The 22152-nt window shown below is 40.6% G+C and overlaps 1 protein-coding gene across 1 annotated transcript; it reads right to left on the bottom strand.

Annotated features, from left to right (window-relative positions):
- Positions 1 to 1338: 1338 nt before the first annotated feature.
- Positions 1339 to 12497, bottom strand: LOC120057852 (polypeptide N-acetylgalactosaminyltransferase 5-like). The gene is made up of 10 exons (XM_039006320.1): positions 10961 to 12497; positions 10652 to 10818; positions 10189 to 10308; positions 9888 to 10023; positions 8287 to 8406; positions 5848 to 5965; positions 5284 to 5613; positions 4684 to 4764; positions 2732 to 2884; positions 1339 to 2379 (listed from the first exon to the last, which is right to left on the bottom strand). The coding sequence occupies exons 1-10, from the start codon at positions 12064 to 12066 to the stop codon at positions 2239 to 2241; spliced, it is 2472 nt and encodes an 823-aa protein (XP_038862248.1). The 5' UTR covers positions 12067 to 12497; the 3' UTR covers positions 1339 to 2238.
- Positions 12498 to 22152: the final 9655 nt, after the last annotated feature.

The following is a 22152-nucleotide window of genomic DNA, read 5'->3' as shown; positions in this document are numbered from 1 at the left end:
GGTTCAAGTCCGGACTCTGGCTGAGCCACTCAAGGACATTCAAAGACTTGTCCCGAAGCCACTCCTGCGTTGTCTTGGCTGTGTGCTTAGGGCCGTTGTCCTGTTCGAAGGTGAACCTTCGCCCCAGTCTGAGGTCCTGAGCGCTCTGGAGAAGGTTTTCATCAAGAATCTCTCTGAACTTTCCTCCGTTCATCTTTGCCTCGATCCTGACTAGTCTTCCAGTCCCTGCCACTGAAAAATATCCCCACAAGATGATGCTGCCACCACCATGCTTCACCATAGGGAAGGTTCCAGGTTTCCTCCAGACGTGAAGCTTGGCATTCAGGGCAAAGAGTTCAATCTTGGTTTCATCTTGTTTCTTATGGTCAGAGTCTTTAGGTCCCTTTTGGCTAACTCCAAGTGGGCTGTCATTTGCCTTTTACTGAGGAGTGGCTTCCTGTCTGGCCACTCTACCCTAAAGGCCTGATTGGTGGAGTGCTTCAGAGATGGTTGTCCTTCTGGAATTTTCTCACATCTCCACAGAGGAACTTTGGAGCTCTGTCAGAGTGATCATCGGGTTTTTGGTTACCTCCCTGACCAAGGCCCTTCTCTCTCTCGATTGCTCAGTTTGGCCGGGCAGCCAGCTCTAGGAAGAGTCTGGGTGGTTCCAAACTTCTTCCATTTATGAAGGCCACTGTTTTGGTACCCTTCCCCAGACACAATCCTGGCTCGGAGTTCTACGGACAATTCCTTCGAGCTCATGCCTTGGTTTTTGCAGGACCTTATATAGACAGGTGTGTGCCTTTCCAAATCATGTACAATCAATTGAATTTACCATAGGTGGACTCCAATGAAGTTGTAGAAACATCAAGGAAACACCTTAGCTTAATTTCAAGTCTCATAGCAAAGGATGTGAATAGTTTTGTAAATAAGGTGTTTATTTTTTATAAATTTGCAAACATTTCTAAAAACCTGTTTTCGCTTTGTCATTATGGGGTATTGTGTGTAGATTGCTGATAAAACTGGAAGTATGAATGTAAGCATCTTAAAACCTACCGCAATTTTTCCCCCCAGGTGATCAACCCTATATGTGAAGAAGTTCTGCTATTTAAAATGTATATAGTTCCCGTTAGGCTATACGATCAACTACTAAAGTTAACCCCTAAAGCTCTCTGTAACAGCCATGCCTTTCCATGCTGTAATATTTCCATAAGAACAGTGAGAAAGTGTAGGCCTATATGTTCTCATGAAATATCTGTTGCAAAAAATTGGAAAAAGAAACCCACATTAAAGATGATAATTTAATATCTATTCAGAAAAGGAGAAAGAATTTCATATTTTAACAACAGTCCCCTCTAGTGTTAGAGAAATATACATACAGTATGTACTAAACCTATAACCATATAGTAATAAAGAAGCAGCTCTTTATTATCCTAGGTGAGCCATAAGGTGTAGGGTGAAGTGGCCCCTAGACACTGATCTTGGGTCAGTTTTGCATTTCCCCCACTAATCGTTGAGGTTGGGGGGGGAAGGGAAGTTGAACCTAGATCTGTACCTTAGGGGAAACGTCAACCAGCGCTGAGTCATAACCTCACATAATACAATACAATTTTTTATCTCATAAAAAAAAATCTGATGTCTTTAGCAAAGCTATCTGTGATACGTAATGTCTACACAGGCTCATGCATTTCAATTTGTACATAAAATGATATTTCAAACAGTGAAAATGGTACATGACAGAAAATACGTATTTACATGAATCATGGAAAAGTGGCATAATATATCCAGCCATTTGGCACTGAAACAGTAAGAAATATGGTACATTGTGTGGTCAAACCGAGTGCTACAATATAGAGAACATCCGTAGAAAAATCCTCACGTAAATAGTCAAGGCACATTCGTGGTCGATTTGCCACGGCTCTTTAGAGAACTATTTTTTGGCAAAGCTGATGAACATACAATGTAAAACCAAAGAGCTCAATAAAAACTGCAACTCCAGTAAACTATGCTTCCTAAAACAATGTGATTACGTTGTCTAATAGCTGCCCTTTCAAATCACTTCCGGGGCCTCAGAAATCATGCAAAATTCAAAGGTTGATCATGATAAAAAAAACAAAAAAAACATTGCACATCCCAACACCACCCTCAAACCAACACCATGCGTATTCCTATTGCAGCAGACCACATCCAAACACACACAGTCAAGTACTTGAGTGTCAATCACTGATGCATGAATAGTGCTGTAGCCCTGTACTCCCGTCATTCAGCGTGGTAGTGTGTGAACTGCCACTTCTGGTATGGACTGGTAGGCACACACTTCTTCAGCTGTATGCTGTCACCCAGAGTCCCAGCCTCGAGACACAAACGCTGGGGAGCAACCTCCGTAACGAGGTGCTCCGCCTGAACAAAGACGACACAGGGAAATAGTACAGTAAGCACCACAATGTACATAATGTTAACTTCCATTCAGCAAAGGAACACTGCTGCTATCTTGCTCTCCAACCAAGGTGTTGTGAATTGAGGTGCAAACCCTGACGAAGGCTAAGGGCCAAAAAGCGATGGTTTTAACAATAAAAAAGCAATTGAATCAACATACACTATCCTCCAAGAGTTGCTGAATTTCCTCTTCACTTCAACCTTCATGTACATATTCTGTATGCTAGTAGCTGACAACAGCTTGGTTTAAGAATAACAAATATTAGTAGTCGAACTCTAGTCGAGGAGGTAAAGGCCCACTCTGAAGCAAACCTACCAGAGCAGAGACGGAGGCCTTGTGGAGCCAGCGTAGCTGTGGCTTGGTGTTGTCACACAGCTGCAGAGCCAGGCTGCTACCTTTGTTCTGAGTGGTGAGACAGACATCTTTCTGGCGAACGTGCCTCATCCAGGTGTAATTGAAGTGCTGACTCTGAGGTTTAGGGACAGAGGGGATAGTTAAGATATGTCACAAATGGCACCATTACCTATATAGTGCACTGCTTTTGACCGGGACCCATAGGGTAGTGCAATATCTAGGGAATATGGTGCAATTTGGGAAGCAGCCTTAGTGTCAGTCAAAAGTTTGGAGACACCTACTCATTCAAGGGTTTTTCTTTATTTTTTTACATTGTAGAATAGCGAAGACATCAAAACTATGAAACACGTGGAATCATGTAGTAACCAAAAGTGTTAAACAAATCCAAATATATTTTATATTTCAGAATCTTCAAAGTAGTCACCCTTTGCCTTGATGACAGCGTCGCACACTCTTGGCATTCTCTCAACCAGCTTCATGAGGAATGTTTTTCCAACAGTCTTGAAGGAGATCCCACATATGCTGCGCACTTGTTGGCTGCTTTTCCCATCACTGCAGTTCAACTCATCCCAAACCATCTCAATTGGGTTGAGTTCGGGTGATTGTGGAGGCCAGGTCATCTGATGCAGCACTCCATCACTCTCCTTCTTGGTCAATTAGCCCTTACACAGCTTGGAGGTGTGTTTTGGGTCATTGTCCTGTTGAAAAACAAATCAACATTTTGATGTGATTTGTTTTTTAACAGGACAATGACCCAAAACACATGATAGTCCCACTAAGTGCAAACCAGATGGGATGGCGGATCGCTGCAGAATGCTGGTTAAGTGTGCCTTGAATTCTAAACAAATCAGTGTCACCAGCAAAGCACCCCGACACCATCACACCTCCTCCTCCATGCTTCACGGTGGGAACCACACATGCGGAGATCATCTGTTCACCTACTCTGCGTCTCACAAAGACATGGCCATTGGAAGCAAAAATCTCAAATTTGGACTCATCAGCCCAAAGGACAGATTTCCACTGGTCTAATGTCTATTGCTTGTGTATCTTGGCCAAAGCAAGTCTCTTCTTCTTATTGGTGTCCTTTAGTAGTGGTTTCTTTGCAGCAATTCGACCATGAAGGCCTGATTCTCCTCTGAATAATTGCTGTTGAGATGTGTCTGTTACTTGAACTTAGTGAAGCATTTATTTGGGCTGAAATTTCTGAGGCTGGTAACTCTAATGAACTTATCCTCTGCAGCAGAGGTAACTCTGGGTCTTCCATTCCTGTGGCGGTCCTCATGAGAGCCAGTTTCATCACAACGCTTGATGGTTTTTGTGATTGCACTTGAAGAAATGTTAACATTTCTTGAAATTTTCCCAGATTGACTGACCTTCATGTCTTAAAAGTAATGGACTGTCGTTTCTCTTTTCTTATTTGAGCTGTTCTTGCCATAATACGGACTTGGTATTTTACCAAATAGGTCTATCTTCTGTATACCACCACTACCTTGTCACAACACAAACATATTAAGGAAGCAAATTAACAAGGCACACCTGTTAATTGAAATGCATTCCAGGTGACTACCTCATGAAGCTGGTTGAGAGAATGCCAAGAGTGTGCAAAGCTGTCAAGGCAAATGGTGGCTACTTTGAAGAATGTAAAATATATTTGTTTAGCACTTTTTTGGATACTATATGATTCCATATGTCTTCACTATTATTCTACAATGTAGAAAACAGTTAAAAATAAAGAAACCCTTGAATGAGTTGGTGTGTCCAAACTTTTGACTGGTACTGTATAATTAGGCTTCATGATAACTATGGGGTTTTCAAGGCCGGTTGGGTGTGTGTTGAACTCAACAGGGATTCCATAGTGGGTTATAGTCATAAGACAGCTTTTCATTTCAAATGGGGAAGGTAGGAGTATTTACCAGCTTGCTGAGATCACATATCTCAAAGGCAGGGGAGCCTTTCTGCAGAGCGAGGCATTTTCTTACTCCACGATTGAAAACCTAGCAAAGGAGGATCACAGGTATAACATTTCATGACAATGCATAGAGCAGTCATAACAGTAGTTTACATAGGTAGTGTCACTGCAGTATTGACAGTAGAAAAGCTGCTCCTTTCTTTCCATTCTGCGCCTTCAACAAATCCTGACTGGATTGTGACAGTTCTATCACTTTTTGTTCAGATAAGAGGACAATTGACATCTGTGTTGCAGAGGCATTGAGAGCAGACAAGTATACATCCCCCTCTCAGAAAAAAAGTACTATTGTCTGTCAGCATCGAGATGAGGGATAAGTTAACGGAAAAATAAGAGTAACAATTGTTTGCCAGAAAAAGAGCACCAATGCAATATATTCTAAGAAAAACAGCCTAAAAAGCAAAACTGGATTCCTACTAATTCAGTAAAGACAATGATTTTAAGCGTTTCAAATAAAGTTATAAACCACAGGAATAAACTGCATAAGGGTTTTGAGCATCTGGAAAAGCGCTATAAATATCAAATCAATTATAAAAAGTACACCTACTAGCCCCTCAGCTTTGACCAATGGAGCGACCATGTCTGGGTACACATTATCCAGGTACCATTTGAAGCTTTTGCACTTGAGCTTCTTCCGGAGCTCGATCTGGTCTGTGAGGTTGCCAATGTCGATGACACTCCTATCCAGCAGATGGTAGTATCCATGGCCGTAGAACAGGTCCTTGTACTCATCCAGCCACACCTCTGCCACCCTGGCCAGGTTACGCTCAACCGTCTTCTGCCTGTCCTTGGGGAACTTGTATGGGTTGGCGCCACGGAAAATGTGGCCCACTCTGGAACATGGTATGATCTCGATTTCACCTCCACACATCCAAATCTGCAAAATCAACACAAGTAGGATGTGATCAGAACATTTGATCGAAGTCCCACACGGCACCCTATTGCTCATCGGGCTCTGGTCAAAAGTAGTGCACTGCATAGGGTGCCATTTGAGGCAGCCTTGATCATGAGCCGAGTTAAGTGTGTAATCCTGTAACATGTTGAAGAATGAACTATTTGCAGGTTTGTTAATCTCTAATAAAACATAAAAATTTTTTTTGGGGTCACTGACCTTAAAAGAGATCTCCATGTTCTCTCCGCCCCACACGTCCAAGCCAGGATCATAAGAGCCCAGTTCATAGAAGTACTTCTTATCGATGGAGAAAAGTCCTCCTGCCATGATGGGACACCTGAGAAACAAAGTACACAGTCATACACAAGGGAGGGACTAACCTGAACTTATGCAATAAGTACCATTTGTTTCGTTGCGAAACGTTTTCTGTTGAGATTTCCTGGAGATTGTATTACTCACAAAACATTCCTCCTTGGTCTTATTAACTGAGAGTAATTAGGATGAGTCAGCTGATCTCAACTGGTTGGATTGGTAAAAGTAATAGGTTGGCGTAAACTAGCATTGACCTATCCAATCGTGTATAGATCGATGATTAACTGATGGAAACAAGGAACGAAGGATGAATTTCCGAAGAATTGGAAGAGGGCCCAATACTTATGTACTTGAACTAATCCGCAACTGTTACTACACGACAAATTCTCCAGTGTTAAAATCAACACTAGCTAGGTTTCATGCAAATATTGCCAAAAATGTGCTCATTTTCCCACCAGAGATGTGTTTCCATCAAATTGACTTGCAGATAAAGGCTGTGCGTGATGGCGTAGTACACATAGAAATACCTATTGCGGTAAAAATTCCCATGTACCGGAAAAAATATATATGTTTGGCTAGAGCGCACATATAGCCTACATGAGGGAGATTATTATGGACAAAAGAGCCAGATTCATTTTATTTGTCAAATGGCAGCCAAGCATCGATCATCATGTCACCACAATAACACCCTCAATATTTATTGGAAAGGAGCATCAAGCTCACCACCTTGCACTGTGACGTTCAAAGTTGATTTAAATCTGTAGTTTAATAAATTGCATGCTTTCCCAATAAGTCATAGTGGGAGGACCACATAACATTGTCATCACGACTCCATGTTTACTTCAATATTATGGTTATTATAACAATATTTGCACATAAAAGCATTTCCACCGACATCTCCCATCATTCATTTTACAAATACATAAAGAGCCCACCTTGTCTAGCGTATTTCGTTTTTTCAACATTTGGAGAATTTACCCAAAAATGTTGTTTCCATCAGGCCTGTCATGACATTTTTTTATCCATCATGTACTTTACATACATAAAAAGTTTGGATGGAAACCTCGTTAGTGACCATGTTAAGTTTGTAGAGTAAAAAAAAAAAAGCCTCATCTCAGACTGGCCAATAAAAAGAAAAGATTAAGATGGGCAAAAGAACACAGACACTGGACGGAGGAACTCTGCCTAGAAGGCCAGCATCCCGGAGTCGCCTCTTCACTGTTGACGTTGAGACGGATGTTTGCGGGTACCATTTAATGAAGCTGCCAGTTGAGGACTTGTGAGGCATCTGTTTCTCAAACGAGTCAGTCTAATGTACTTGTCCTCTTGCTCAGTTGTGCACCGGGGCCCCACTCCTCTTTCTATTCTGATTAGAGACAGTTTGCACTGTTCTGTGAATGGAGTTGTACACAGCGTTGTACGAGATCCTCAGTTTCTTGGCAATTTCTCACATGGAATAGCCTTCAATTCTCAGAACTAGAATAGACTGACGAGTTTCAGAAGAAAGGTCTTTGTTTCTGGCCATTTTGAGCCTGTAATCGAACCCAGAAATGCTGATGCTCCATATACTCAACTAGTCTAAAGACTTTTCTTTCAAAAACAAGGACATTTCTAAGTGACCCCAAACTTTTGAACGGTAGTGTATATTCCGGACTATGACAACGCTCGTTCTGATATTTTTTCCTTCTTACTTTTTGGATTATGTGCGTATTGTTGTGTACCTATTAGGCAGAAGAGTGAAAGCGCTGTCTAGTTTAGTGAAAGTGAGAGTAACTTGGTGAGTGAGAGGGAAGTGGAGGGGGTGAAAGATAGAGGGAGAGGGAGCACTGTTGGAGCTAAAAACATATCTGCGTGTGTGACCAATAAACTTAGATTTGTTTAATTAGTCAATTTTTAGTCCTGTGGACTTCACCAAGTGAGTTCCTACTGTAGGCGAATGTTATCATAAAAATGTAACTGTTTTTTAGAATACATTACATATATCATAACCCACTGGGCATAGACACCAATTCAACTTCAATTCCATGTTAGTTCAACGTAATTTCATTGAAATGACGTGGAAACAACATTAATTCAGCCAGTGTGTGCCCAGTGGAAAGGCCTTACTTTGACAGACAAGTTTTACCCTAACAGTGGTGTTAGGAACCTCCTGCTTTACAGGCCACAACAAGCCAGCAAATCACATTATGCTGGCTTGCAGAGTGATGTGTAATTCTCACTCTTAGAGTTAATTTAACCCCTGAATCAACACTAGAAATGCTACACTGAAGAAAAATAAACACACTAGCCAATTTGCAGTGTATGTAAACATACAGTAATGAGGGATGTAATGAAATCCAGAACTACCTGATGGGATCTGAAGCCTTCATGTGATTCTTCTTAATGACGTCCTCTGATAACATGCGCCACAAAAACACCAAGGGCCATTTGAATACCCCTCTTTGGAAGTTGTCAACAAACGCATAGCTGTAAACAGAATATCATTAAACAAATATTACATTACTGGATTAACAATGCATGAGGGAATGAAATGCGCGAGACTCAAGACAACTCCCATGAATCACATATATCAACAATATCCAGTAAACAGGATGTTGCATCAAACCTGGCTGTATAAAAATAAGTTGATACAACTCTGGTCGTCGGGGTTACTTTTTACAGCAATGTATACAGGTAAGTTCAACATGAACCCTAGAAGTCAGAAGGCCGTTGACCCAAATATTCAGAAAATGTATCAGATGGATAGCTGTGAATCAAATATTTCTAATGATGTAGGATTTGTAGGTAACACACAAAGCTTCCATTGCTGCAATGTTATCACACATTTTGCAACTGTAGGGACATAGTCAGCTAAGTAAGCAGTGTCCGAGCCAAAACGGCACAGTCTAGGTAAATAAAGATACATTGTGCCCCCAGATGATACTGACAGACCAAATTTGGGGGTCTAACTCCTAGACAATAAGATTGAATAATAACTCTGAAATTAGAGCTGGGACGATAAACCAAAATGTAACACCGACCGATACAATCACTTCTTGAGAAAATGTTACTGATAATTACGATAAAGTAGCCTACACTAGAGAAATGTGAAGTTTGAAATTAAATATGTACGCTAATATGGCCAATTGCTAACAGGACAATTGATAGCTACAACTTTTAAAGTAGTAGTAGTTTTAAGTGTAATGTAATTTATTTATTTTTTAAAGCAACTGATGCATATTAATGTTAGATATTTATCTTTCAATTCATTGTGATAATTCAGTCAATTTATCGTGATATGGATTTTTTCCCCATATCGCCCAGCTCTAATAGGGGGCGTCCCAAATGGTATCCTAGTCCTTACATAATGCACTACTTTTGACCTGGGCCCATAGTGCAAATTTATACAAAATAAATAACAGATATACATTATCTACATACAGTACCGGTCAAATGTTTTAGAACACCTACTCGTTCAAGGGTTTTTCTTTATTTTTACTATTTTCTACATTGTAGAATAATAGTGAAGACATCAAAACTTTGAAATAACACGGGTGGCTATATATAAAATGTATTTTGATTTGTTTAACACTTTCTGGGTTACTACATGATTCCATGTGTGTTATTTCATAGTTTTGATGTTTTCACTATTATTCTACAATTTAGAAAATAGTAAAAATGAAATAAAAACCCTTGAATGAGTAGGTGTTCTAAAACTTTTGACCGGTAGTGTAAGTATTCAGACCCTTTTCTAAGAGACATCTTGTTTCCATTGATCATCCTTGAGATGTTTCTACAACTTGATTGGAGTCCACCTGTGGTTAATTCAATTGATTGGACATGATTTGGAAAGGCACACACCTGTCTATATAAAGTCAAATGGGTCTGAATACTTTCCAAATGGACAGTATATAGGAAATGTGCCATTTGAGACGCAAGCATTTAGTATTATGGTAATGTTACATTACCTCATGTCCTTGTCACTGATGACGTCGATGACTGGGCAGGCCACTTTCCTCCTGTCCATGTACACTCTCTCCAGCAGAGGTTCCAACCAGCCCACGTTGCATTCAATATGCGAGTCAAGAAAAGTCAAAACATCACCTGAAGGGAAATGCAAACAAACCACTGAAGACAAACAAAACCACGGTTGACTGCCTCATGTACGGGAGGACAAGACTGAGATTTTTTTGCATAGAATATTTTGTTTAAACAGCATACAATGCAAGCGAGAGTGGTCATACGATATAGCAGGATGTGGATGGTTACCTTTGGCAATGGCGGCTCCTGCCAGCCTAGCTCGGATCAGGCCCTGCCTCTCCTTCAGACGGACGATCCGCACTTTGGAAAACTGGGACATGTACACATCCAGGTGGTCCTTCAGATATTCTGAAAGCGTGGATGAGAGCGAGTGTGTTTAGGGCCCTGAATTTATTCTGACTATGTGACCTGCCCAAGAAAAACTTCAGGCCCTATTTATAAAGCTATCGTTGCTGTCTGAAGATCTCCAAATCTGTAACTTTATAGTATATTGCAAATAAATGCCATATTTTACCATTAAGAATATACATTTACAAAACTTCATTAGTTAGTTTGAATACATTTACTTGGTCCTAGATTCATGAAATTGTCTTCAGTTGGGCCCAGAATTTCCCTGGACACATCACATGGCTGGGAAAAACTCTGAACCCATCCTGTACTGTTTACCAGGAAAGCTCCTCCCCTCTCTTACCTTTGGTACTAAAGTCATCCACCAGGATGATCTCTTTGAGAAGGTGTGGTGGAGAGCGATTGAGGACACTGTGGACGGACCGGAGCAAAGTGGACCATACCTCATCCACAAAGCAGAAGATCACACTGGTGGTGGGCAAGTCATCATGGACTACACTCTTTGAACACCTGGAAAACAACACAAAACAGTAACAAGAGAGGTTACCTAATGCTAACTGTACTATATCACTATATGAGTGTCTGTATGAGGAATACAAGTGTGGGAATACGTGAGTATGCATGATGTGGTCAAGGCCAGAGTGTGACTCACGTATGAGGTCTGGTGTCTGGGATGGCTCGGTCCACAGGGATCTGGTCACTCAGGTACACGTTGAAATAGCCTTCATTCCACCGGCTCCTCACCTCCTGCTCTTTGTCACTGGGCACCATGGCTGCTTTCCCAAATTGCCCAATTGCATTGGCATCTCTGGGGGCTTGGGTCATGTCTAATGCCAGCACTTTGTGGACGCCTGTGTTTCGAACATCTGTGGAGTTTGTGGGAACTCCTGGTTGGAGTTTAAACTTTGCTCTAGGAAGTAAGGTCTCCTTTAAGGCATACGGCTTACCTTTATCAACTGCCTTGATCCGTTTGTGCTTAATATTGACAACCACCTCTTTTCCTTTCAGTACATCCTTTTTGACAGATTTAACTGTGCGGTCCACGGCAACTTTGTATTTTATAAAGCTTTCTTGTATGCCAGGCTCCAGTGGATCTTTCTCATTTGTCTGTGAGTCCATATTTGCTTTGGCTTTTTGCATTAGGCCTATATTTTCCTCTGCTTTCACTGTCTTTTTTGAGGTCAATGTTTCAACATGTTTTCCTTCTTGAACACCAGGTGGCACTTTGGTGAAGTTCGAAAGCACTGCCACTTTCTTATCCTCTGACTTCACCAGATTTGCCTTTTTTGACAGGTCTTTGACAGGCGTTTTCGTATTCAAAGACACACTCAACTGTCCTGTGACATGATTCACTGTTTCGATTTGGTTAGGCTTAAAAATGACATAATTTCCTTGTTCTGACTTTAGTTGGGCATTCCCCCCTTGTTTCGCATGTGAATTTACTTTGTCCTTCAACTGCGGGTCCTTTTTGGCAGCAGGTCCTCGCTTTCTGCCCACTTCAAGGACTTTCTTTTCATTCTGGAGTGGACCTTTTTTACCTGCCTCGTCCAGGTCTAAGTCTAACTGTGTACGTTCGGTGGCCTGCGATATGACAGTCAGCCTTTCCTTCACTACGCTTTCTTTCAGAAGTTGGCTGTTAGCATCATTCATTGACAGGCGAAGTGCTACCATATCAAACAGTAGCCAAATGACAGATGCAATGAAAACAAATGCAAGTGCCCTACCACTACCCCTAAAGTATTTCGTTATAGCCTTCATTTTAGTACGTCTAGATATACTAGGTCACAGTATCTTATTAACGCATGCACAAGTCATACTTCACCCTCCGTTCAACTTCTCTTTACTTTGGGGTAGTTTTAGTAGGCTATTGCCTGCATGGCATTCCACGCGGTAAAGATTGCTTTGGCCAAACAACGGTTGGAATCTTCTGGTAGAAGTCGTTGAACTTTTGTGAATTTTGTAGAGAAACGCAACAATGTTTCAATGAAACTTACCTCCACGTTGTCCATTTACTTCCCTGAATGGTGCAATGTATATCACAAGTATCCATGCGCTGCCCACTATTATGGAAGTACACAGGCAATTATCTTGCAATTTGTTGTTAACTTACTTGCCCTCACCTAATGTCTTTGAATGAGAAAGGAAAGGATCATATTCCCTTGAGGAGAATGCAAAACCACAGACATCCAATTTAGTTCTTTGACACATTTGCCCCTGTTCTGTCGTGGAGGTAGCGCCCATCAACGACATATTTCAACGTTGAGAGCACACACAGTGATTGGATAGACAGCTTCATTTTAAGCAAACCGTTTTAGGGTACACCGAAGGTGGCGTGAAAGTGGGTGTGGCCTGTCTAATGTCAACAAAATAAGGCATGGCGCGTCGCACAGTGAGTGTAGGCCTAAACAAAAACGGATTATTTGGATGTTTTTCTTTCCCCCGACAGGTTTTTGGTCAGTAATGGACCTTTGCACATCCGTTTTTTCAACTTTGAAATTATAGCAAAGTGTGACGTGTCAATATGGTGATAATAGGGTAAATCAAGCATAACTGGTGTAACCAGTACAGGTGTGTCTGCAATGAATACATTCACAATTCAAGTAAAACGTTCAACTGAGTGTTTGTCACTCAGTGACTCACTCACGCACTCACGGACGCACACACACACACACACACACACACAAGCATCATAAAAGCTGTATTGCAATAGCCATTAGGCAGTGATTAAGAGAGGAAACAACAGGTTTTCACTTCATCAGCAGTCATCTCTTGGGAGCCCTATTGGCTCCATCCAGACCATTAAGTGCCCCCCAACACTTAGAGAGAGAGAGAGAGAGAGAGAGAGCGGGAGGCAGGCAGGCGGGGTGGATGTTGTGTTGTCTCTCCTGGTGGCTGCCCTTAGCCACAGTACACGGGCTTTCATTAGTGGCTTGGCTAAATGATTGGCCCCAGGAAAGCCCTGAAGCCTCTCAATGCATGTGTCAGTTTATATATCCTATTCATTGGACAAGTTATTCATGTATTCATTATCATTTATCTATTGTGGCACCCACAAACATGCAGCGATTATTGAATGGATAGATCAGCTTTTTGGTTTAAGGTGAATAAATCTACATCCTATGTTGTGTTATAGGGATAGGTACTGAATTCTCAATATGCTGTAATGTCCTTGTTTACTGGTAGCCATTTTCTTTTGAAATTGAGAGGGATTATGCAAAAAAACATTACTGACAATTGAAGCTCTTAATTTGACACTGGCATGTGTAAAATGGACAACATGTAGTTGTAGGATATCTTTAGAACATGCTAATCAGACCTTGGAATTAAAATGACAACATTTGGTCTCTGTCATTTACATAAGAGGTCATGTTTTGCTAATATGTCTCTCGTTGGAACCGACAGCCAGCAAGAATGGTGGTTAAGTCTGACCCACTGACATTTTCAGCTCCAAATTATGCACAATGTGTGAATTAAATTAATTACAGAATTCATTAAGAAATATGGCTTGCGGAAATGAGTGTAATATTTAGTTATGTGATGTAATTTTCTTTAATTGTTAAAGCTAATTTGTTTCATAACAGTTCCTGCGGTAGTTTCTCCCAGTGTTAACTATGATGTATGTAATTTGTTAGCCATTTAATTAATTACGATTAGATTTGCTGAACGTACAGCTTGTTTTGACAGATGGTACCCATCAGGGAGACCTTTGCACAATTAATTTGAAATCAATTACTTCCCTTTTTTATTTTTGTAACATATTTTCCATTTGTGTGAAAAATATCCATGGCACATGCATCAACTGGGTTTTTACTTCAGCTTAATTTAATGGTCTATTATCTACAATTCCCCTAACAATGTACAAGTCAGATAAATGAGCCAGACTCAATTAAAGTTTTCAGTTTATCTCTTAACTAAGCACTGATAGTTCACTCAATGACTGTAAACTCAATATATTGTAAATCTCCTGCATACTATGTTTACACATACAGTGGTTGTCTAGCTTTAATCAGCAATTAAGCATTTCATATAATATAGCAATATAGTCCTGCTACTCAATTGTCATGGAGCATCCCTAGATCTCTAGTCCATCAAATCTCTGTAAGTGACACTATTCTGCGTCTCAAATGGCATCCTATTCCCTTTACAGCACACTAGTTTTGACCAGGGCACATAGGGCCCTGGTCAAAAGTAGTGCACTATATAGGTAATAGGGTGCCGTTTGAGACACAACCTGTGTCATAGACCCCCTCATCTATGAACATCTCAATCACCAAAGGTACCGTATAGGCCTTCATAATGATGAAACTAGGCCTTCATCCAGGTAGAATATTGTCTGCCATATTATTCACAAGACAAGGGTCCACTACAAATGATATATTGTTTGCTCCCCAGGGGATATTTAATTCCTAGTTAATTTGTCTCATTAATTTGCTATTCAGTACCATTGTATTTGTTTCCCCCAAAACATTATCATTGGTTTGAATGATATTTCAAACCTATATGTTTTCTGGTACTCCATCTCACAGATTCTTGATATTAACCAATGTCTTGCCTGCATCTAATATTTGTTACCTTATTGAATTCTAATGGTTCTATTATGAGAGGTTTACTATAGTAAAGTATAGTAGTATACTGCTCACAGTGCTGTAGTGTAGAGTACCTGGGAATGTATTTGTTTGTTCTGAAGTTCCATTTCCTTTCACACCACAAGATGGAGCTTTTGTTCTCTTCATGTTCTTTCCTTTGGTCTAGTAGTCCAAAATCAAACCCCTACCATTCATTGGAAATTTCCTAAGATTGAAAGAGAATAAGTTCCAAACATGATTTGATACATTTAAAGCATATTCTCATTGTTACCCACAGAAATACCCCAATTATTATTTTTTCCAAATAGATCTGTCTCATGCTCTCATCTCAGTCATTTCTCTTGATGTGAATAGTTTGACTCATTCCATAATCTAGAATAGAATAGTCCCAAAATATTCGTTATCATTATGCTTCAATTAAGATGTAATTAAACATCAGATAGGATATGCTGCCAGGGGTGAAACAATGAAATGTATTCTTATTGATTCACTCTTTTTCTTCCATCTCTTTTTCATTTCTTCTCAGCGTTTGTGAGGACAGAACACCACATGGAACATCCCTGCGTTCTACCCAGGTAAAGTTGAGCAACTTGTCAGTCATATTTGTAAAATATTCGTGTGGAATATTTGGTTGCCTTCTATCAAAGATTAGTTGTACCTATACAAGATAGGTAAATTATGATGATTAACTTCATTAATAGATACTATGGGGTTTGTCACATAACAATAGGCATTTACCACTCTTAGGGTCGGCTTCCAAACACAGATAAAGCCTAATCCTGGACTTAAAAGCATTTTCAATGAAGATTCTCTCTTGAGGTTGCTTTGTAGTCCATGACTAGATTTACTCTGTGTCTGGGAAACCACACCATAGAGGTTGAATGTCTTGTTGACTCTCTACCAGCACTTTATGAACACCATGCATGGCCCATGGATATGTATATGGGGATGAGAGGGTAACATATTTATTCTGGATAGGTGAACAAAACTTCACGCACATCATCCAGCAAGAAGAAAGCAAGGAGCATAACACCATGGTCAAATCCATATCCTTTAACCAGTTGATTTGAAGGTGATACAGATTTGGCTCCCACTGGACGTGAGTTAATGTGTGACATAAAAAATAACTACATAATTTGTCTCAATCCAGTGGGCTGACTTGGCATGGGCAGCAAGTCCTAAATGTCAGGCTGTAATGAGTTCTGGCCAAAGGTACACAGTTAGGAGATGGAGCCTGCTGGCACCTGGGATGACACTGGCCAGGCAGCCACATACCCCTCAGCCATTTGGACCACACATGCATCCAAATAAAGTTTTAGACAGTTCTATTATGATTTCGGGGTCTGGCTTTGGTTAAGTTTATTTGGACATCTTGGTACATATGCAGAAATACATAGAATGTTATGTCATACAATATAAAACACAGGTGAAAAGATATGATCTGCTTAAATATATGGACAGTGCATCATCAATACTGCTATTAATGATGTGTATTGTATAAGGATGTATAGACTGGGTTTCCATCAGTGAGAGAGTTAATTGAAGGTACACATTGTGCGTGCTTTACTTTTATGTAAATCACACACTGATGTCAATTAGAGATTGGTTCCTGTCAGTGATCACACAACAACGCATTGAAAAATTCACAAAGTCACAATACTTTAGAAATGAATGCGGGCCGATCTGGTTTTGAGGAACTTGACTCTTTTTGTTACGTTTCTACGAGACCGATTGGCAAACACGCTTCTTTATTATCTCACAATGGCGAAGAAGATGATGGAGCATTGTATCTAAATTAGCTTTTTCTATTTCCCGGTAAATGAAATCAATTCTATCCTTTATGTTACTTTTCATCTGCCTTTTGTCTTGTTGCGCAATCTTCTCTCTTTCTCCCTCGTTCATCTGTTTTGCCCTTTCCTTGATCTGATAGCATTAAACATATAATTAAGTCATAAAGGAGGGAACTGATGAGTGTAGCAGATGGTAATTGCGTCCTACATTTGAATGAAATGATATGCATTGCTACAATTTACAGCCTTCACCTCATATTTTATTCAGCAACCTTTTATCTCTTTTCCTGCAGAATTATTCTGCAATACATTTAGACATCTTATCAATAGCTGGAGTGATAGTGGGAGAAACATGGAAAAAACTGAGCCTCCCACATTTTACCCTGTTTAAAATGATTTTCCATAATAAAAGACTTATCAGCCTTGCTCTATCACAGTGGAGGGGCGGATAGTCTTATTTCTAGAAGTCTCCCTTTGGTTTGTGGACAAGCTGTCATTCTTCTCATGGTATTCAGAGGAAATGCCAAAACTGAAGATAGTTTCGGGTTGACTTCAGGCAAGCCTTCTTTAACACGAGACACTGGAGGTGAAAGGGTTTCATTTCCATGGACCTAGACAGTGATAAAGGGGTTACAGTCAGTATCGAGAACATTGGACTTATTCCAAAGGATTGAATAATTAGACCGCAGCTCTTCTCAAGCACCAGGCAAATGCACCTTTTATGCTGTCACGTCAACTAAACGTGTCATTTCCTGTGGTATAGTCTGTGTCTCTGTTTGCGGTATCCGGATCTGTCTTTAAGCTCATTCAGGCATTTAAGGTCATGATCACAAAGAATAGCCTAATGGAATTTCATAAGAATGTCAACTGAATCGTGTTTTTACTCTATGAATTTCCTCTTCAACCTCTGAGTTTTACTAGTACTGTATGAATGACTTTGATACTTCTGATATTTGGGTTTAATGGCTTCTGTTTGTTTAGAAGGGAAGGGAATGAATGCATTTCTGGGCCGTGAGCCATGGTTGTACTGAAAGGGGGGCTGGGGAGCACCCAATAGTTGAGAAGGCTGCTTTAGTGGGGTTACAGTACGACATCACGCTTCTCCCTGTCTGGTCAGTGTAGTAGACGTGGCAGTGGTTCCTACTCTAGCAGTTCAGGATGTTAGTATTGAAATGATGAAATGGAAAACCTGTTAGTGACAGGAATTATGGGGAGTAGCTATTCCCCCTCCTCCTATTTTGGAGAAACCAAAACCTGTCCTGCCTTGTGCCTTTCCCACAACTGTACCCGTAGTCATCCCGTTGGTCCACGAATTAGTGCACAAATATGAGTCCTGGTCCGATGGTTACATCTATGTAATCCATCTTTGAAAAATTCCCTTAGAAGGATGAAAACTTTCTTCTGAAAACGTTTTTTCTTGAAGCTCTGCGAGGATGAGCTGGTTGTTTGTGCCGTTGACATGCTTTCCTCCCGCTAGTCCCCTGTGAAGTGCTGGACTCCGCTGATATTTGAGAACTGGTAGCTGGTGCGATATAGGTTTAATTATCATGTTCCCCCCAACCTGCCAAGCACAGCAGCATGCCAGCTGGAAGGCTTACACAGGGGGGGAGAGTTAGATATTAGCAGGGGCAAAAAGAGACAAACAAACACAAGTGTCTGCTAGCAGACCTTGGAGGTGCCACAAAGCTGCATCCTGTATCTTACCTCAGGCACTTAACGTTTAGTCATGATACAGGTCCATTACCTTTTAAGTACAAGTGCTTAGGTTTGGTCTACTGTTTTTACAGGCCTCTGGCTGCATAGAGAATCTATCCTGGGTGACCCGGCTGTATTTATTGATGCCTCTTGAGTTTCCACTTGCTGGTAATAGACTGAAAAAAACAGATAATGTGTTTGATCGATCAGCGTGAACAAATTTAATTTGTTGGGATCAATAACAGTTTACAGTTGACAGAGCCAAAGAACTACATTTGTTTGAGCTTTTTGATTGAAGGTGTCTCACTTACAGAGAGCCGGCTATGTGAAGCAATCTTGGCTGTGGTTTGTGTACCAGACAGGGACCCCTCTGCTGTGTTATTGCCAGCAATCTGTATTTAAAACTAATATCAGTGTGTGCTGCATGGCTGCGGGCGAAAGGCGCCAAACCAATCTGATATATGTGTTTCTTTTGGGTTCCTTGTGATGTGAATTAGAATGTGAAAAATAACAATTCCCCCACATTCCCCTCACTGGCTATCCATTTTTCGTTTGAGGGTAATGATTAGATTTTGTGAGCAAAATAATGATTTGTACTATGTTGCCAATGTGGCCAAAGCATAATAGAAAAGTGATGTGGAACAAAAAGGAAAGGAAATTAACTGACGTGCCGGAGAAATATGGTCCCGTGCTCAACCTTTTACCGTCTGCTCCATGTTTCTGCATTTCATGATCATGCTCTGTGAAACCCCCTGAAGACATGAGAGCCCTTGCTCTGTGTCATACGGTCATCAGCCACCCCTTTACCTTCAGCACAGAGACCAAACAGCATGAGATGGGAAGTCTACATGGATAAACATTTACAGTGGAAGGTAATGCTCCGGGCAAATGCAATTCAGAGGGAATGTACTGTGTATAAACCTGTATTATGGCACCAGCACTCTGTAGTATATCTGTTTTCATTTTTACCAGCTAAATGTGGTACTGTACAATACTTAGCCCACCACAGTGTGAGAGTGCTGTGCTGTAAGTGTGCATTCCATTAATAGTATATTATAGGCTACCACATTAATGTGAAAATAACTTTGCACTCAATACTTATTCAATCCTGCTCATAACATTGTCTGATGTAAGCAAATCCACCCAGAACCTAATATCTAAAGTGTAAAAACTGGCACCATGTATCGTCTGTATCAGTGTGATTGCTGGTTGGTTTTATTCGGAGGGAAAGACTAGAACATGTATGGAGGACATTGCGAAACAGATTGCTGGTCCTCATGTCTTATGTTTGGCACAGGTTAGGGAAAGGCCTGAGATGCATATTGTTTGTGTTCATTTGAATAAGGACAAATGTCAGATTTCCATGGCTTCAGGCAGCGTGCATGTTAGATGATCAACTCTTTTGGGCTCCTGGATGTGGGGTCATCAGTACTCTTTCCAGGTCAGTGTCACTGCATGGCGGTTTGGGGCCATAATTGACCTTTTGACAGAGCGCAGGGAGACAGCCCTTCTCCCAGGGCAGGAATAATCACGTTAGATTTTCTGGGAGCCGTGCTCATCCAAGGTAATGAAAATGTTTTGTCACAGATTGGGTTGAAAATAAGAACGATTTCAAAAATAATTTTGAATTTCTTATCCGGATGTATTATAACACAAGCTCTGTTTCTATGTTATAACTGTATCCTTCAACCGATATTGGTCTGTAAGGAACATAATGTTTGAGATTTCATGTGGAGAGCAGGAGAGCATGCCATGTTCAAAGTCAAATACCTGTATTCAAGTTACAGAACGTCATCTATTTTCATATGTTGTCTTAACATCTTGTCTGTATCGTTTTGTGCTCGTATGTTACTGCATATTTTCCCATTATCACACATGCATTTATAAGAGTATATGAAATGAGTCATTACTTCAGCAGTAAAAAAGTCACATCAGTTGTGGGTGTACTGTGAGACTGGAGAAAGAGAAAGGTTGAATACACCCCATCTCCCAAAACCCCAGGGTTCCCCCAGAGCTCCTTCCGGTTCAGCTTCTCCACACAAGCGTGCTTTTCACCCTTCACTGTGCTTGTTATTCCTCAAAACTTGGCACCCACAGCCATGTCTCTGTGGTAATAGCCTCAAACATTAAGTTAGTCACACCATGTAGTACATGGTATGTACTGTACTTAGGCTTTTCTCCTCCACCACCCTTCTTTTTCTCTCATTTTCTTGCTTTTTTTATCCTTCCTTGAGGTCCTTCCATTATTCTTGTTCTTCTTGTTTTTGTTCGTCTTGTTCTTCTTGTTATTGTTCTTCTTGTTATTGTTCTTCTTGTTCTTCTTCTGCTTCTTCTACTTCTTCTTCTCACGCTCCTCTTCCTCCCATTGAACATTTCCATGGGCTTTGCCGCTGAATGCCTGCATATTGTTAGCCAAATGTACCTTTTTGCATTTTCATTCATCGCCATTGTTGGTTTACAGGCTAACACAATTTGTTGTTTAAAACGTCTTCCAATTTGCTGATATGTCTTTTAGTCACAAAAGAGTCTGAGCACACGGGGTTATAATGTAGATCACATACAATTTGCATGAGGGAGAATGTGCTTCCTGGGATATTTTTTGGTTTCTTCAAAGTGTTTACAAGAAGGGAAAAAAAGTCAGCTCAGAACACCACAGAGCTAGCCATTGAGAACAGGGTCTCACATTATTAATTAAAATACAAGTCGCAATGTAGCCCATGGCTATACATTGTAGCACACTTGATTGAATCAGGTAGTGGCAGCCTAGGCTTTTTGTATTTTGCGCTTGAAGGGAGGAGAGAAATTTGAGCTTGGCTGTATTACTTCAAATGAGAAAAAAAAAATGTTTTCAGAAAAGCATTGTAAGCTGTCATGTGAAGTAGCAGAGTTAAAACGCTGTTGGATTCTCCGTCAGGAATCAGAGATTTGTCCCATGGATGTACATCCTGTTTCACTTTATTTACAGTTGTAGGATTGTTGAATAGAATTGTAATGTAGGGATTTATACAATCCCATTTCTGGGGTTTTGCCCTATGGTCTATTCCTTAACGGCTAACCTTATAGTGCGCTTTGGTATTATCATTGTTCTGGCCACTGATTTTATGAGACAATAGATCTTGAGCTATCAATTTATTATTGATCATATTTTTTAAATGAACTGAAAAATATTGTACATCGCAAATGTGTCTCTATTGCATATTTTCAATCAGAGGGGAGGAGACTGCAGAGGGAGCTGTTGTATCTGGGCTACAGTTTTAACGTGCCGGCCGGTCACTACAATGCATACTGGCTCTGACCGCACACTCACACTCAAAGTTTTGCTTTCACTGGTCTTTTGAAATCGTTGAGCTTGAACACTAAGCCAAATTTTGAGGATTAGCCCTTGACCACTTTGAGTGAGTAGCATGTACCCTACTCTGAATAATTCTGTGTATCATTTGTATAGTGCAGGTGAACATTTCGAAACATTCTCAACCTTTTATTTATCGGTATTCACATGCTTTCAGACCCTCAGTTTTCTTGTTGTGCCATACTTGTGGTCTTCTCATAAACGTTGGCTTTGACTCGGAGAAGAGGGGAGCCGTTTCCCTGTCTCCACTCCCCCAGCTCATTATTGCCCATAGTTCATGTCATAAAAAGGGGACAGAAGAAACTCTATTAGTCTCCCTTCATCCTCATTAAAGCGCTGTCCTACAGAGGTGTGAATATGTAATGTTCCAATACGGACTGTGACAGGATGAAGGTGCTTCTAATGGTTTTAATGCTGGGGAGGG

This window comes from Salvelinus namaycush, chromosome 13 (genome assembly GCF_016432855.1).
Source record: "Salvelinus namaycush isolate Seneca chromosome 13, SaNama_1.0, whole genome shotgun sequence".
Classification (NCBI taxonomy): Eukaryota; Metazoa; Chordata; class Actinopteri; order Salmoniformes; family Salmonidae; genus Salvelinus; species Salvelinus namaycush.
Note: the sequence above shows the minus strand (reverse complement) of the source record. Positions and strands in the feature narration are given on the sequence as shown.

Coding starts and splice junctions, on each gene's coding strand:
- LOC120057852 (XM_039006320.1), bottom strand. CDS start 12,066: ATGAAGGCTATAACGAAATACTTTAGGGGTAGTGGTAGGGCACTTGCA. Junction 8,407..9,887: donor ATCAGTGACAAGGACATGAG/GTAATGTAACAT, acceptor TTCTGTTTACAG/CTATGCGTTTGTTGACAACT. Junction 4,765..5,283: donor TGGTCAAAGCTGAGGGGCTA/GTAGGTGTACTT, acceptor CTCCTTTGCTAG/GTTTTCAATCGTGGAGTAAG.